This window comes from Camponotus vicinus, unplaced genomic scaffold, assembly GCF_025532165.1.
Source record: "Camponotus vicinus isolate PSW18456_S1 unplaced genomic scaffold, iyCamVici1.0 SCAF_1, whole genome shotgun sequence".
NCBI classification, from domain to species: Eukaryota; Metazoa; Arthropoda; class Insecta; order Hymenoptera; family Formicidae; genus Camponotus; species Camponotus vicinus.
In genome coordinates, this window is record NW_028141945.1 from 32,752,744 (window position 1) to 32,768,794 (window position 16,051).

Consider the following 16,051-nt stretch of genomic DNA (forward strand, 5'->3'; position numbering starts at 1 on the left):
TTATCATAATACATACGCAAATAATAATAATAATAATAAAAATATTGCGCACAAACTTAGGTGAGAGATAAGAAAACTAGAATAATTATACGATAACGATATGAGAATAGCTTAATAATGTATATTATTTCGTAACTGGCAATAGCATACAAAATGCATTTCTCACATTCATATGAGTATGCAAAACACATTTCTCGTACTCGGATATATTCATTGCTATTTTCCTCAAGTCGATCGAAACTTGTCTCGATATAATTAACATAAGACACGAACGGAATTCATAATTCAATAATTCACACATGTCCTGTTATTATTGCGTTTACACGTGCACAATCAGAATTCGAATATCGAATGCGAGGAAGGAGTGTCGTAATTTATATCTGAGAATAATAAGAAACATACAACAAGATTTTTCGATAATTCCTCGATCAAGTTTTTATTAAATTAAATACGTTCACACACACACGCACGCGCGCAAAAATTTTTATTTTCTATTTAAGTAAAAATAATATGTACTAAGAATAATTCTTCTGTACTTCTTTCTTTCATGTCCTACTATTTTATCGTTGAAATTCCTTTCGTTAACTTTATCACACGTTGTAGTCTTGGGGCGAACGGGAATTAACATAATTCGTGAACGGAATATCGAGTATCGGATTAATATGTGTGTTATGTGATGCACGGCGATCGCGATCGATCGTGACACGGGCGGGTCACTCGCGCAAAGGCAGACCTGACTGAAGAAAGGTGTATGCGAGAGACGTTTGCCTTAGTTGTAACACTTTCGGGGTTCGATCGTCAAACAATGATATCGACAACCGTAACGGTACGTCTTTCCGTATGGACGCGCTTGTTGTCGCGGAAACGCTGCCACGTGCATCCATTGTCCTCTCCTCTTTTCTCTTTCTCATGGGCGATTGCATAATGGATCTTCCGGCGACACGACGTGGCAATTTGACGTTTGCGCACAGCTGTGTTCCGTCGTCGTCGTCGTCGTCGTCGTCGTCGTCATGGAGCGGCGACAAATCCCATTACATAAAAAGAGCGATTAAGCGCGTTAAAATAATCTCTTTATCCCACGCTATTATTATGTAATTACTGAATATGCACATTCCGAGAATACTGATGTCAGTGGCCGCGGAATAAAATAGTTATTATCCCACGACCGAACGTAATCTGCCCGATTTCGTCGAAAGTTCTCACGGGTTCACGCTTGGAGTTCACGCCCGTACGAAAAATTCATGTCCCCATCAAAGGAGACGCGCACAAAGTGAAGTTCCATTCTTCTTCAAGTATTCTCAGAGAATAAACGGTGTAGATGTAAGGTACACCGAGATGCCAAGAAGGGAAAGCTCTCGCAAGACCTTGCAAGGCTTCATTCTGAAGCATATTCTCGCTCTCGCTAATGACTGTCATTTACCTGGTGTCATCTCCGTGTCCTACAGCGTCCACTTTATCGTACCATGTTGTACACAACGGTCTGTTCGATGTTCGACGGAAGATGGATCCTCGGCGTCATTAGCCAAGTGTCTCTGCTTCTCAGCTTCACCTTCGAGTCATTCTCGGTCCGTCTTCCTCTTTCTCCTTCGAGACTGCGTGGAATTCCTCCGCGAGATTTCTCCACCTCGCCGAGGTTCCTCGATTGCCACTATCTCCGCTTCCTCTCGCCTTCCTTCCTCGTGCCGGCGTGCGGTGTGCCAGGTGTGGTCATTAATTTTACAGCGCGATGGAAAAAGGTCGGCGGAATACACCGAACAAAGGTACCGAGTCGCTTGCTCGCTCGCTCATTCGCCCGTCGAAGCGAGGGGGGAAAATGAGGATCTTTGCGAGACAATTACTCGCGGAGGTAAAATAAGATCGCGACGATATCACAGCGACACGGACGGATATAGCTGCACCGAGAGAAAATATACAGACGAGAAAGAGAGAGAGAGAGAGAGGAGGAGATACTTGAATAAAATATTTCATATAAAATTCATGGAACGAAAAATATCCGAACATCTCTGAAAAATATGGCAAGTTGAAATGAAATTGAAGAAGAGATTTTAATGTAGCTTTGAGATTTCTTTCGGGCATACGTTTTGAATTTAATTAAAGGGTCTTGAAAGAGATAACATTCTCGTTGGCCTTTTCTGCTCAGCTTCAGAGTACGGATGTTATTTATATACGCGTCTTTTTTATGATATCGGCAGGTCGGGTGGCTCCTCCAGCGCATCAAATGCTGGCACGGGATCATCGACCGGTGGAGGTCCTGGGAACCCGGCAGGAGGCGGCAGGATGGCCGTCATTGGCGTGACTAGGAACGTACGTTTGAGACGTCGCGGCAACGCCGGCTTTGGATTCTCGTTACGTGGTGGACGCGAATACGCCGCCGGATTTTATGTCAGTGATGTCCAACCAGGTGGCGAAGCTCATAGAAATGGATTGAGGGTATTTAATACTCTCTTTTATAATTGCTGTTATTAAAAACTATATATAAAAATAATTTAAATGTCTTTCTACATCTTTCGCTTCTGTCAATTTTCTCAAGATGCATTAGCCAAGAATAGATTTAATGATAATCATGCGACTGTAACGTTAGTTAATATTGAAAATGTATCAATTAATTGATTTTTCATTTTTATTCTATCACTTTTAGGTAGGCGATCAGATTTTAAGGGTGAACGGTTACCCGGTGGAGGACGCTGTTCATCAGGAAGTCGCGCTCCTGGCGAAGAATCAGCAAGTCTTGGTTCTTAAAATTCGAAGTAACTATCTCACCTCTATCTTAATTATCGACGTCGAAGTATAATATTGCACTTGCGAACGTAAATCTATTCTACTAGAGATAGCTTGAAAAGAAAAATAATTAATAATATAGTAATACGCGCGCGCGGCCTTCGCGAAATTATTTCTATCTCGTTGCTGATAACGGGAATTTATAGCTCTTGATTTATATTGCAGGCGTGGGGATGATACCTGTAAAGGAGTAAGTATCAAAACTTAATTAAAACCTTGCGCGAACCATACGTGTCTCACTCGATCGGCATTCTCTCGTTACAAAAATCATTTATGATTCGTAAAGCAATCCGAACGATCCGGTTACCTGGCACATGGTGCAGCAACAGCAACAGCAGCTGCAATACAACGAAACTGGTTTAGGCAACGTGCCGAACGCAGAAGTCAGAATTCGGATTCTCGTCGGCGAGAAGGGTCGTCTGGGCTGCGGCGTTTGCAGGGGCATCGTACCTGGTCTCACCGTCCAGGTTAATAACATCCTAATTGGATGTAGTTATATCACATCGAAGCAACTGGCATTCTTGAGACTTTTTATTATTGCAAAATTTCTCCTGCCTTGATCAAGATCAACGTTCGATCTTGCCATTTCAAATTTATATATTGTCGTATCATCCTTTAATTAATATAAATTTTAAAAACGAGATTAAAATAGACTCGAATAAAATAAAAACAATATGAGATTACCTGGCTAGTTGAAACAAGATCGTATTCAAATTTTTATATTTGGATTTTGACATTTCAAAGACGAATTTGCACAATAAGCTGCTTGGGGAAGAATTCAATTTATCTAAAAATACAACAAAAAAAACAAACATTTAGGGCACGAGAGAAGGGGGACCCGCGCGAGCGGCGGGTTTAAAGGCCGGCGACGTGATAATCTGGTGCAACGGGCAACGACTCACTGATCTGCCATTCGAGAGAGCTATCGAGGTGATGCGCAGTTCGGCGATCCTCGATCTCGTGGTGCAACGACCCGCAGTCCCCAATCACCTTTACGACTGTCCCGAGCCGCTGTGGACCCGCGGCTCCAGCGGCTACGACTCCGAGACGTCTAGCGTTGTGGCGGCGAGTCCGCCGTCCCAGCATCAGAACAACGCGCCGTCCTCGCCGCAGCATCATCATCACGATGGCAGGATGCATCAGCGATATCCGCGCGACGATGCCTGCAATCGAAACGGCAGGTGAGCGGTAATTTGACGTTTCTCATGCAAAAAGAATAATCAAGTGAAATTAACAGTTTTCGAATAATTAAGTCGAACAAGTCGTAAAACGATACCATGTCAGAATCAGCAGAATATACAGATTTTTCAGAAACGTTACTCTCTAATTGCTTCATTCGTTTTATTATTTATTTCTTCTCGTCGCGGAAATCAACGTCTGACACTTCCACGATACTTTCGCTACCTAGATAGATATTTACGTATTTTGTTGCTCGTGACCGTTATCGGATGCCATCAATGAATTTACATCGGGAGAAAGTCGGTCCATTAATAGGACGCTCGATAACGATCGCAGAGTCGGTCATGGCTTGAATTCCTTGCCGCCATGTAAGCATTCGTCCAATTCCCCGTACTTGCCACGTAAAAATGCGCGTCTAGCAAATTCTGCTCTTTAGAAATCGGACTCATAACTTGCGTAATCACCAGCACGGAAGACATATACATATATATAAATTCCACTTTATTTCCGGGTGCCGTTATAGGATATGCTGTCCTCTCGCCCTGTCGACCAGTAGCTGCAGTTCCTCCTCGGAGTGGACGCACGTGGATCAGGTAAAGGTGTTAAAATATCTTATTTCATACATGATTAGAACCAATAAAACCAGTCAGTTAATAGAAGCAATTCCACAAAAATCATCTATTACTAAACAGTTCATTTGAGAGAAAATGAGTATAAATTAAATTCTATTCCACGCATATCAGAGCTCGAAAGTTCGAACTTTATTTCATTATTAAAATATGAAATAAAAAGAGTCGTACGCAAGAGTCCTTTCATTGGAATCTAAATGGACCACTTTCTAGGCGCCGGAATGGTCGCGAAAACCAAATAACACGACCGTGATTCGTGTTAATCAGAGCTCGAACCAGAACCATCGGCCTATACCAGGCGGGCAATATCACTTCAATTCGCGCGGCAATTACGAGGACGACATCGACAACGAGCCGCTTTACGACCCTGTCGCGCCCAGGATCGACTACGAGGTGCACGATTTCGACGCGAATCCACGAGACGAAGCCAATCGGCGGCTGGCCTATCGGCGAGATAACGCGAGGCAACAGCAGGACGTGATTTATGATGGACCCGCTGACGACTTGCCCATGTACCATGGCTCCAAAGTAAGGAAATTTGCACATCCGTCAATTTCATGGTGCTTCTATTTTCGTTATCGAGCTATTTTTTTATACCGGCTCGTTAAGCGCGACCGGTCGATTTAAATGAGAAACGGAAGTCTGCTAATGCATCGTGAATAATTTTACACCAGGAGAACGGCCAAGCGGTCGGCAATCGATTGACGGACCTGCAGAGGCAGAGCGAGGCCGAGAGGAAGACGATAACGACCGTGGAGGTGCATCAGTCAGTTTGTCCACCTGCACCTCCGCCGCCGCTTCCTTACAAATGGCCAGCAGGTTTGACGACTTTTCCCGCAGCATCGTTAGAATAATAACTGGCCGCGGTATTCGCTCGGCCGTCACCTTGAAGAGCATTCTCTAACATCGCTATTGATCTTATGTTCAGAGACGTAGACCTTGAAAAATATTTCTATGAGATTAATCCATCTTTTCCATAAATAAATATAAAAATTTCTGCTTTCCAAGATTATTTTAAAATATATTTTACATCATTTTTTTACTAATAAATGCAGTCGCATGTATATGTGATTTAATATACATAATAAAAATTTAATTTTTAATTTTGAAGTTAAATTCGCTTTTCTAATATTTTGTATATGACAATCACCGTTACATTATTTACCGTTATAGAGACGAAACCGATGAACGCTATGGGCATACAAATGGGTAGTACCATGTCGATGGGCAGCACCGGCTCGACAGAAACTGAATCGAGTCTCGAATCGTCCTGCAGCAAAGATTCCGCGTCGACATCATCATCGCTATCAACGTCGTCCTGCGAACCGGCGTCAACCGTTTCTTATGGATCGGCGACTGGCGGTGGATCCAGCAGCGTCACTAGCAAAACAACAGAGACTTCGACGACCGCATATACGACGCCACGCAAGGATGTCGCCAGGACGTCGCCAATCGCCAGCACTGATCTGAGCACTGCCATTACCCAAGAGTTGCAAAGGCGAGCGCAGCAGGTAGATAAATATTAAAGTATCAGTATTTTTTCTATGATAAGACCGAAAAAAAATGAACAAAATTCGTGAAATCATAAACTGAAAAATGCAAAATTTACATGGCTCAAATTGTAATTCTAATAGAAGAAAAAAATTGATGATCAAGAAATCGAAAAGTCGTTTTAAAAAATTTAAAGCCAGGCTTGATCGAAGATCGAGTTCTTGTAATTTATTCCTATCATAATGTATATGTGTATGTGTTATCGCGTGTATCGACGACGATCCATGTCTTTCCTTCTTGTTCATAATTTTTTAATCTTCATTCTTGTTTTGCACTGATACTTGCGCTCGATTTCGATTTATCTATATGATATCTTTTATGTTACTTCTATTCATGTTTATCGTAATAAAAAATGAACATTATCAATAAAACGCTTTGCTGACATGTAATATGCCATAAAAGATTTAATCTTTTGCTGCCAATCGATACTTAGATTATCTTCTATTTTTATTTATTTTTTTCAAAATTATGTTTCTTGAAAAATTTTTACGATAGATGTTTTTTAAAAATGTGCAGGATTCAAATTACGTCCTATAAAGTGTCACATTATATTTATTACTTTCAATATATCTCGTGATTGATTATTCTCATTTCGCTTATTCTTGGTCATTCATCATCGTCATGCGTGACGTATTATTTTTTCTCGTAGAGAATGAACAACGCCGCTAAAGCGGAAGCGCCAAAGGAAAAAACTCCGGACATCCGCAAACCTCAGAATCTTGAAGCTATAAGGTCACAGGAGCAAAAAGTGACACATGATAAGGTCAGTTGTTTGCAATTGCACATTTATAATAAATGTTGTTTATGATTCAATAGTTAATTTTCGTTAATGGATTTATAATCTATATTTTATAAAAATAATTCACAATTGCATATAATAAAAGCACAAGGACTTAAGTATTCTTTACAATTATAAAAATACGAGACAAATTTGCATGCAAATTTATTCGGCGGGTATAAGTATTCCGTCATATTTATTCTGGCTATGCTTTTCATTGTCAGATAATCAGATAAAAAATGCTCTTATAATAAAACTGACTCGTTTGCAGTTGATGGAGGAATTTAAACGTGCACACCAAAAGATGTTCAACTCTGCTCAACAAAAGGCACAGTCAACGGATCAAGTTCTCGAGAAGGTAAGAAAAGCTAATTAGCAAATAAACACTGTGTTCATTATTATTCATTATTATTCATTATTATTAAAATTATATAAATTATATTTTCGAAATATGTAAAGGAGAAAAAAAAGAGAAAAAGAGAGATTTAAATTTCTTCAATATTTTAAGGTAAATCACAAACAAGATTTAGAAAATTTTATTATATTTTATAGATATAAAATTTACAAATTTACTTTCCGATATTGTCTTGCGAAATACGAAATATATGATGTTTTAACTTTTATGCGATAACAATAGTCCACCTGACGCCAGTCTGGTATACTGTTCAATGATAAGCATATCTTTGAAACCGATTAGTAACGTAACATGTTGCATATGTAAAGATGATCAAGCCTTAACACTACACACATCGATAAACTTGTTCATTTATCGTTACGTAAAGAATTTTAATTAATAAAAATTCAACCGAAATGATGTAGACTTTGAATTTACTAAAATCAAGATAATAAAAGAATTTTGATAAATAATAATATAATTCACATAAAATTGTATGTAACCCTGATTACAATAATTTTTATGAAAGATAATTTAAAAAAACAGAATTAATGATTGTGTTGAATAATATAGCAAAGAAGAATTGATTTTATTTAATAAAACGCCGAAAATAAATCGCAATCAAATTTTTGATTAAAGCGTTTTTTTTTGGAAGAATTTTTCGAAGCGTAGAATAAGCGGCTCTAATAGCGCGTTTTTTAATTACACAACCGTAGCAAGGATATGCCGGTGCAAACAGATAAGAACACGAAATTATGAAGATCCCGGAATAGTCATTGTCAGTGTGGCGTGCAGATTACATAGTAGTGTGTGTGCGTAATGCTGACGCACTGACATATTTACCTGTTGTATACCTGTATAAGAGTACATTGGTCGTAACGTTCAGTATTGTTGAAACGAGAGATAACGAGCAGGTTGCACTTTTAAAGTCACGTATATACGACGTTTTGTTTCAGTTCTTATATTACCGCGCGGCAGAGAGAATGTGCACGAGAGTGAATTAACGTCTACGTTTAATTGCGGAAGTGATATATTAGCAAATTATCTATCAATTATTCATGCGTATGTGTGTGCATCGCATTATTCTTATATCGCCTTGAATGAAGTATCCGTGAGAAAGTTTTATTAATGATAATAATAATAATGATACCAATAATAATAATGCTGATGATAATAACATGAGAAAACCAGCTACGAATTAATAATTACCCAGAAACAAAATTAAAAGATTCAAATTTAAATTTAAATTAGCCTTTAAATTATCAGAAGCAAACTGTCATGTACTTATAGATTGAATTCTGTGTTTTATGCAGAACTGATAATCTTAACGAGAGGATACATTTAAAGGAAATAAATATTGGAAATAAAAAAGTCTAGATAACATATATATTTATCTAGATAATAAAATATACTTATCTAGAGAAAATATATATTTTTTTAATGATCTCGTTATCACGCTGAGGTAAATTATTGGCTCCTCATCTCTTCGGCGATCAACAGATGACTCGCTATTAAGAGCCAAGGACTGATTAGCGGTTTGTTGCCACTTCTTATCATCCTATAATCACTGTTATCGAAGTGCTCGCGGATTTATTCGCTATAATCGGTAGCCGCGATTGCGATTTCATCGTACGCAAATATATAGGTATATTCGATACCGTGAATGCAACGCGATACGCAACGCAACGCAACACGACGCGGGTCTCTTGTGCCACATTTTTCTTCTTCTTTTCCTTCGCTTCGACAGTTTCCTACGAATTGCGGCGGACGTGCAAAATAATAGGGGCTTACATAAGAGCGACTCGACGTAAGACGACGTAACGCACGTTACTCTCGCGGCGTGTTTTCTCAGTCGCTCGCCGTGTCGCGCGATCGGCGGTCTGCAAAATACCGCAAAACTCGAGGTCGTGCAATTATAATTAGAAGAAAATAAGGCCCGCACGCGCAAAACGCCGTAACAAAAAACGGAGGATCATCGAGATGCAAACGTGTCGTGAAAGAGACTTCTTTATTGGAGCTTGACAGATCTCTCTATTTCAGGAGAATTAAAAAAAGCGGAAAAAATTTTTTAAACTGTCTAGAAACCCAACTTTCAATTAAAATTACTACAATTAAGATTATTTGAATATTACTAGGAATAATAGGAAATTCAATAAAGGATAGTATGGTGATCATATGTTAGAAAAAAGCAACTTAAAAAGAAGTGGACAATTAACTAACACACATACACACGCTGCATATAAAATACATTGGGAGATTTCGAAGTATGGATAAGAAAAACTCGAAGATGAATAATATAACCGACACAATGAAAAAGAAACAAGCGCTGGTCACAATCATGCCTTATAACGTTAGTAATTATGTATCAAATCACATTAATAATCGATTTGACTTAAAACTGATACGTGCATCCAAAATCAACTTATCGATGCGTCAAACGTATTTAATCTCATATTGACACATTAAAAATATATTAAAAATTTTATTCTCTAAAATATCAATTTTATCTTAATTCATAATTTTATCGTGTTAGTAAAAAATTCTTTTGTTTTCATTTCTAATCTTATCTCTTCAAATATTAATTTTAAAATATAATTCTGGCCTGTGCTTGACTCATTAACTTATTTGAATAATATATCAACTCAAACTCGTGTTCTATTATAATTTTTAGGAACAAGAAAAAAGAGTGCTCAATGATACCTCGACAACGGCAACGGCAACAACGACGACGACGATGAGTCCTCCAATGCCTCCTCCAGCGCCTCCTCCACTTCCGCTCTCTTCGAAAAATCGAGGCAACGACGATTCGGTAGAGATGCAGAGCATCGAGTCGTTCAAACTGAAAGAGGCACCCAACACAGTACCGAAGCCGCCGCCGACATACTTTCCGGTGACGAATCCGACCTCGAACGGAAGTCCACAACATGTCGGTACCGGAAGCAAGGTCCCCAAGGATGCCGCGACGAGTCCTGTCGCAGAGCTCGCCAAGACGTCGTTCTCATCGGTCTCGCCGACCAATGGCCCACAGGTCTCAAAACCTCTCGCTGGAAGCAAGGTGGCCGTCAGGATAGGGGCGTACGAGGGTGAGACGAAGCAGCCATCCAGATTGGAATTCTTGCCCCAACAGTCGAGTCGCGATAGAAACGGCGTCGTCGATGAGGCGTCCAACAGCCCTGTCGTGTCCAGATTGCAGAACGAACTCGTGGCAACCCTGCAAAGATCAAACCTCAGAAGAAAGACTGAAGGAGTAGTAAGTGATCATTTCACAAGAAAGATCAGTCAGGAAGGACTCTAAAATTACATTTATCATAAATTTCTATCAACAATTTTTAATGACTTTTTATTGCCTATGTTTTTGGAAACTTGTACTTGTTATTTAATCGTATCTTTTAGAAAAATAGACACTATGAATGTAAATTTATTTATTTCAGGAAAATCAGTCGCCCGTGAAGACTATTTCCGAAAACGCGGCGGCACCCAGTAACGATACAACGAATTCTGAGCCGAGCAAGCTTCTTCAGAGCAATGTCGAGAAGCTCGCATCCGCTCTCAGCAACAAAGTCACCATCAGAGTGAATCCGGAGAACAATAGTCGATAAGAATATAATTGAGTCGAGAGAATGTCGGAACAATCTTTGTATGTATCTTCGTAAATTTTGTACATTTTTGCACGTTTCGATGCTAACCATTTATTATAAGTAAAACGGCGCTCCCTCTCTATTAGAGGTTCTTTTACACATGTACGTGTTTTTTATATCTTATTTATTATCGTATTATACACCGAGTAAATAAAGTAAAGGAGCTAATTCTTATTAATCGACGAGGTTTTACGACCAGTATTTACCACGTAGTCTCTATCTTGGAATATAATCTACTACAATCGCGACTCTATGTACGAATATTAACAGAAAATTCGACGAGAGGTTGAATTTTTAAATAAAAACGACGATATACTTAATCTTGAAGTTTATCGATTTCCTAAATAAATATGTTAAAAATATGAAAATTATTAGACAATATTTTTCAGAAATTAATATTAATATATATAATTTCTTCGATCGAAATATTATAGAAATATTAATTCAACTAATTCAGCTTTAATTTTCACAATCATAAGCATAACTGTCACCCTTTATAGAATGAAATTTTGCAAGAAGTTGTCTACGAATAATAGTGCGACTTTCTCTGACATTTCGGTCGAGAAAGCGTTAATCCAGCGGTTAAGCTCTGTCAAGTAGACAATCTTTGAACGCTTTGAAAATCATTGGGTCGTGAAAAATCTTATAGATGATCCGTGCAGCGCGATATTATTTTTCTCCTCGCCGCGCGAGAGAAGTCATCCATGAACGCGTCACGTGAAACGAGGTTGCCCGGTCGTGACGCTCGTCCGCAAAATAACAGAATACGTAAGCTATTGTTGTCAGAGTATTGCGAATTTTCCGAGACGATCTTGGTAGAATCGCCGTTCGCGGAAACCACGAGAAATGGACGCGGGCTACGTCAGGTCACTCTGGGTCTCACGCCGACCAGATTGATCGTCGCCGCCGATATTCTGCAGACTAATCCTGGTTTTATTTGTCCATCTGATATCGACATCAGTATCGAGAGTTTTGAACTCGTATCCATATATCCTTTAGAGTACGTTACGCTCAGTGTGTTCAGGAGAAGACGTCGTAGGACACTAAAGGCAAGGTATACTCTTCGTTAGAGATGAAACAACAAGTATAAAAAAACTCTCATTTTTTCGATATTCGAGAAAGAATTAAAAAATTAATTTATTAATCCAATAATTAATTAGATGATTATATTTATATAATAAACTAATTTTTTTAATTATTTAAATATAAAATTTATTTATAAATATAAAAACATATGATAGAATTTCTCTCATCTTTTTTTAAGAGAATGAATTTGCATTTGAAGTATATCTTAGATTCATTATCTTTAGGTTCATTGACAGTCGAGCTAATTATTATGAGCTCGGTGGCGTGCGGCGCAGAATTTTTTGGAGGATCTGGTGCGAACAGGTACGGAGATTATTGGCGTGTAAGATGGATGGTAGCTCATTATCCGAAACGACGGCAGCGAGTTCGTCGAGCACTAGCACACTGTATTTACTATCGTCCGAGATCGAAGTCAAGAATAATCGCGACGCGAAGAAACCGGTATTCAGGTGCCAATTGATGTGAACTATTTTTGATCTCATCATATGCCTCGACATTTAAGAAGATTAAATACTTATTGCTTCAATCGAAGCAGTATTTAATCATGTTTATTAAATTGCGTGTTATCATGCAATATCATCAATACTGCATAATTTTACATAAGAAATGAGTTTTTATTAAAAAAACGCATAGAATATGGACTCGTTATGGAGGCGCTGGCGATTTCGTTGCTCCAACATGGACAGACAAGGACTTGTATCTCGGATCGTCTTTTAACGAGTTGGTAAATGGTCATTACACGCCTGTTCCGGTGAGATTCGCCGGAGCCAGCTTGCAGGATCTTATGTACGAGCTAGGGGATCGTACGCCATATTACGTCACCTGCAAGAAATCTTGTCAAAGTTGGCCGTGTCAGATAAAGTTTGGCGGTCAGGCAAAATCGCAACGTTCCGGAGGACTATGCAATGTCATTTTCGCAAGAAATCGCAGCGCTCATCGTCACGATTGCACCGCAAGTTGCAAAAGTACGTCTTGCAACATCTGCCAATTAGACGACAGTGTCGGCATTAATATTCCCGGAAAGCACAGCCGATGTCACGGTTAGAGCAGTCGGATTTGCAAAACTCGTAAATCTTTTTATCCATTTAAATATATTTAGGAAAAGAAATCTCAAAATTTCTTATCATGAAATAAAACAATATATAATGTGAAAATTTCAAAGAAAGTAAAATAAAAAATAAATTAATGTTTTTATATGTAATGTTATTAATATATGTAAAATAAATTAATATGTTCTTATATTAAACAAATCATAAATTCATGTATGCATATTCCAATGCAAATATTTTAAGATAATATAAATACTAACGATTAAAAACATTTAGATCAAAATATACTCTCCGAGGAAGAGTTCATAGAACACGTAGGAAAAAAATACGAAAAACAGCAACAGCATCGGAAAGGATCTTTGACTTCAAAAGTATCGCGTTTCGGCCTTGGTATATCGGAGAAATGCAATTCCGAATTAATTCTGGGTCCTTACCGCGGTGATTCCAGTTACGTCGACGTGTCTGAGCTTCCGCATCGCTTCGTCGATCCTCGCAAATTAATCGAAAGCGGCGTGACGATCTGGGAGGATCACAGATCCTTTAAGAGTCAGAAGCATCCGCGAAGATACGCCTTTTCTTCAGCAGCGCATTTCTTTCATGCGCTGGGACCGTGGTCGGTTCAGCCTGGCGAACGTGAATCCGTGCAAACTCTCAGATCGCCGAGCGCGGTCAACATCCGCAAACAACCGTCGGACCCGGAACTGAGACTTCCGGTCTCGCGTCGTCAGTTGACAACCAGCGTTTCTTGCGCCGCTTTAACTTCCGGCGGCTCCAGTACTGTTACTAGAGGACGAGTGATACTCTTCTGGACACCGGAATATTGGTATAGACCTCAAGCAGCTACGGCTGCTTACAGGTGATATAGAAAAAATATTTATCATCTTGTAAACACGTGATTCGTAGTATTTCATGAAAAATTTCTGTTTAAAGCATATAAACTTTAGTCAGATTTGAAGACCTAAATATTATTTACTTTAATTTTTATATATTTTATTAAATAATTGACAAATATATAATTTTTTAAAATTATATATTGAATAATTCAAATAAAAAAAACAAACTTATTAAATAATTTTTCACATAACAGAGAACTAAGACATCACCTGGCATCTCTTCGAGATTTTCGATGTGGAAAAGAGAAGCAGGCGAAAAGGAAGCTCTTCTGTAGACGAAAAAATCAGGTATCAAGCAATTCTGAGAGTGGCAATTCCGGAACCACAATTACAGGGAAGCAATCCAGCAATCTATTGGAACGCGTGCTTTTCATCAATGGTGCGCGCAAACAGAACAAAAAGCTGATTGAAACTGCAGACGTCGATAAAGGCACGGCGCAATTGCGGAGATTGTTAAAAATGAATCTTCGTATCACCGTATGGGATTTGAACAGTACAATTCTAGCCACGCAATTGACAATGATCGATCGCGATCTCTTCGTTCGCATTCCCGCAACCGAGATCGAGATACTGATCCATCAAAGATCCTCGCGAAACGCGCCGAATGTAGGTGCGTGGATCGCCTTCAGTCACCGGATTGCCTGTTTGACAGTCAGTGAAATTCTGGCGATCAAGCAGCTCGACATGAGAACCAGAATCATGGCGAGATTCATCAATGCAGCTGATAAATGTTTCGCGCTCGGCAATTTTCAGTCCTGTCGATCTATCCTGGCGGGTCTGCAGGCTCCGCCAATTTACAGGCTTCGGAGAAGTTGGTCTTACTTGAGAACTCATCACGCCAACAGGTATCTACATTAATTTTGGAAAATGATTAGTTTTCTTTAATCTAAGTTTGCAATACATGATACTTTCATGGATCTTTTTTGTGAATAGATTTTTTGAGCCATGTACATATATTTTTCCAGATTTCCCATTTATTAAATAATTCTCTTTTTAAAAACAAAATATAAATACATAATTTGACATATTTTAGATACGAGACGATGGAGAAGCTCTCCAAGATTTACAGGAATTCGCGCTGTTCAAAGTATCAAAGAGCTTGGATTGCAGCAGAACGCAGTCCGCCTTGCATGCCATATGTTGGTCACTTTCTGATCAAAGTTCTGGGATTAAATGGTTTGAGGGAAATTCAAGCAAATTTTGTATCATCAACAAGAAAACAATCAAGCACGCAAATCGGGACTTTAGAATCTATTCATAATAATTTCAATAATATTAGCTCAGGAGATGGACAGAAGATAATACGATCCGAGCGAGATGGATTTTCGCGTTTAGCCAGACGCATTTTCGCGGCAACGTTAGCCAGGATAAAGTTCACGACACACCGAAATATTGTTGACGAAATGACGAATGATATCTGGACATGTAGACAACGATATTTGGCGCGCAAGTTTTTTTATCGTTGGCGCACAATCACGTTGGAATCAAAAATATTCTCGAAAGACGAAAAAAAATCCAAGAACGTGGATATGAAGAGGAAACATGTCCTCAACATGGCAATCTGGTTAACGGACTGTCAGAGATTCGCGCAGAATTACAATTTTCCATTAAACTCGTTCGCATGCGAATTTCTTTTGAAAGCGCGTTATAGAGAGGATCGCGAAAACTTTTTCATCAGTCTCAAGTTGGAACCACCGAAAACAACTTGAACGGTACATATTGAAAGATTTGATTAAGACTTTAATAATGATTGAAATATGTAACTTTGCCATATATCAGATACGTTACAGCTATTATTTTATTATTTCGAACGTGATAAAGTAAGAGAAATACACTAGCCAACAGTGTTGTTATTAATTTAGTTACAAATATTTTTTTAAATATAACGACTTTTGGATCTTTCAGTATTATATACGATTTATTCAGAAGCACTTTTTACCCCAAGAAATGTTGTATCTCTACACGCTCTTTGTACGATTATTATTGCTATAACACTTTAATAAAAATATGCCTTTGTATATTGTTTCTTATTAATATATATAAATTGATAAGTAATTATTTTTTTATTCATTTTTA

At 38.6% G+C, this 16,051-nt stretch overlaps 2 protein-coding genes and 1 long non-coding RNA gene across 8 annotated transcripts in view; 2 read left to right on the forward strand and 1 right to left on the reverse strand.

The window, feature by feature from the left end:
* The window catches only part of LOC145961670 (uncharacterized), a 32,328-nt gene extending 21,203 nt beyond the window's left edge, over positions 1-11,125 (forward strand). For 2 of the 3 annotated variants that reach the window (XM_083082119.1, XM_083082125.1), the window contains exons 2-14: positions 2,193-2,430; positions 2,639-2,747; positions 2,944-2,968; positions 3,065-3,245; positions 3,598-3,959; positions 4,481-4,550; positions 4,800-5,114; positions 5,261-5,405; positions 5,760-6,097; positions 6,787-6,900; positions 7,187-7,273; positions 9,981-10,559; positions 10,741-11,125. In XM_083082119.1, coding sequence (XP_082938245.1) covers positions 2,193-2,430; positions 2,639-2,747; positions 2,944-2,968; positions 3,065-3,245; positions 3,598-3,959; positions 4,481-4,550; positions 4,800-5,114; positions 5,261-5,405; positions 5,760-6,097; positions 6,787-6,900; positions 7,187-7,273; positions 9,981-10,559; positions 10,741-10,908 — 2,731 coding nt within the window. In that variant the 3' untranslated portion in view covers positions 10,909-11,125. The remainder of the gene's footprint in view (positions 1-2,192; positions 2,431-2,638; positions 2,748-2,943; positions 2,969-3,064; positions 3,246-3,597; positions 3,960-4,480; positions 4,551-4,799; positions 5,115-5,260; positions 5,406-5,759; positions 6,098-6,786; positions 6,901-7,186; positions 7,274-9,980; positions 10,560-10,740) is intronic. The other variant, XM_083082130.1, reaches the window with a different exon arrangement.
* Positions 410-7,272, reverse strand: LOC145961791 (uncharacterized). Of its 3 annotated transcripts, none has more exons than XR_014435707.1 (4): positions 5,752-7,272; positions 3,681-3,941; positions 3,463-3,565; positions 410-3,391 (listed from the first exon to the last, which is right to left on the reverse strand). It is a non-coding gene; the product is annotated as an uncharacterized LOC145961791 (long non-coding RNA). The 3 variants fall into 3 exon arrangements; XR_014435706.1 differs by having other exon boundaries at positions 410-2,958; positions 3,086-3,565; XR_014435705.1 differs by having other exon boundaries at positions 410-2,958; positions 3,086-3,391; positions 3,463-3,941.
* A 343-nt stretch (positions 11,126-11,468) lies between the features above and the next one.
* On the forward strand, positions 11,469-15,965 carry LOC145961885 (uncharacterized). Of its 2 annotated transcripts, none has more exons than XM_083082429.1 (6): positions 11,469-12,001; positions 12,258-12,482; positions 12,667-13,073; positions 13,359-13,938; positions 14,170-14,820; positions 15,009-15,965. In XM_083082429.1, exons 1-6 carry the CDS (start codon positions 11,652-11,654, stop codon positions 15,682-15,684), a joined length of 2,889 nt encoding a protein of 962 aa, XP_082938555.1. In that variant the 5' UTR covers positions 11,469-11,651; the 3' UTR covers positions 15,685-15,965. The 2 variants fall into 2 exon arrangements, with proteins under 2 accessions (XP_082938555.1, XP_082938565.1); XM_083082439.1 differs by having other exon boundaries at positions 12,667-12,998.
* Positions 15,966-16,051: the final 86 nt, after the last annotated feature.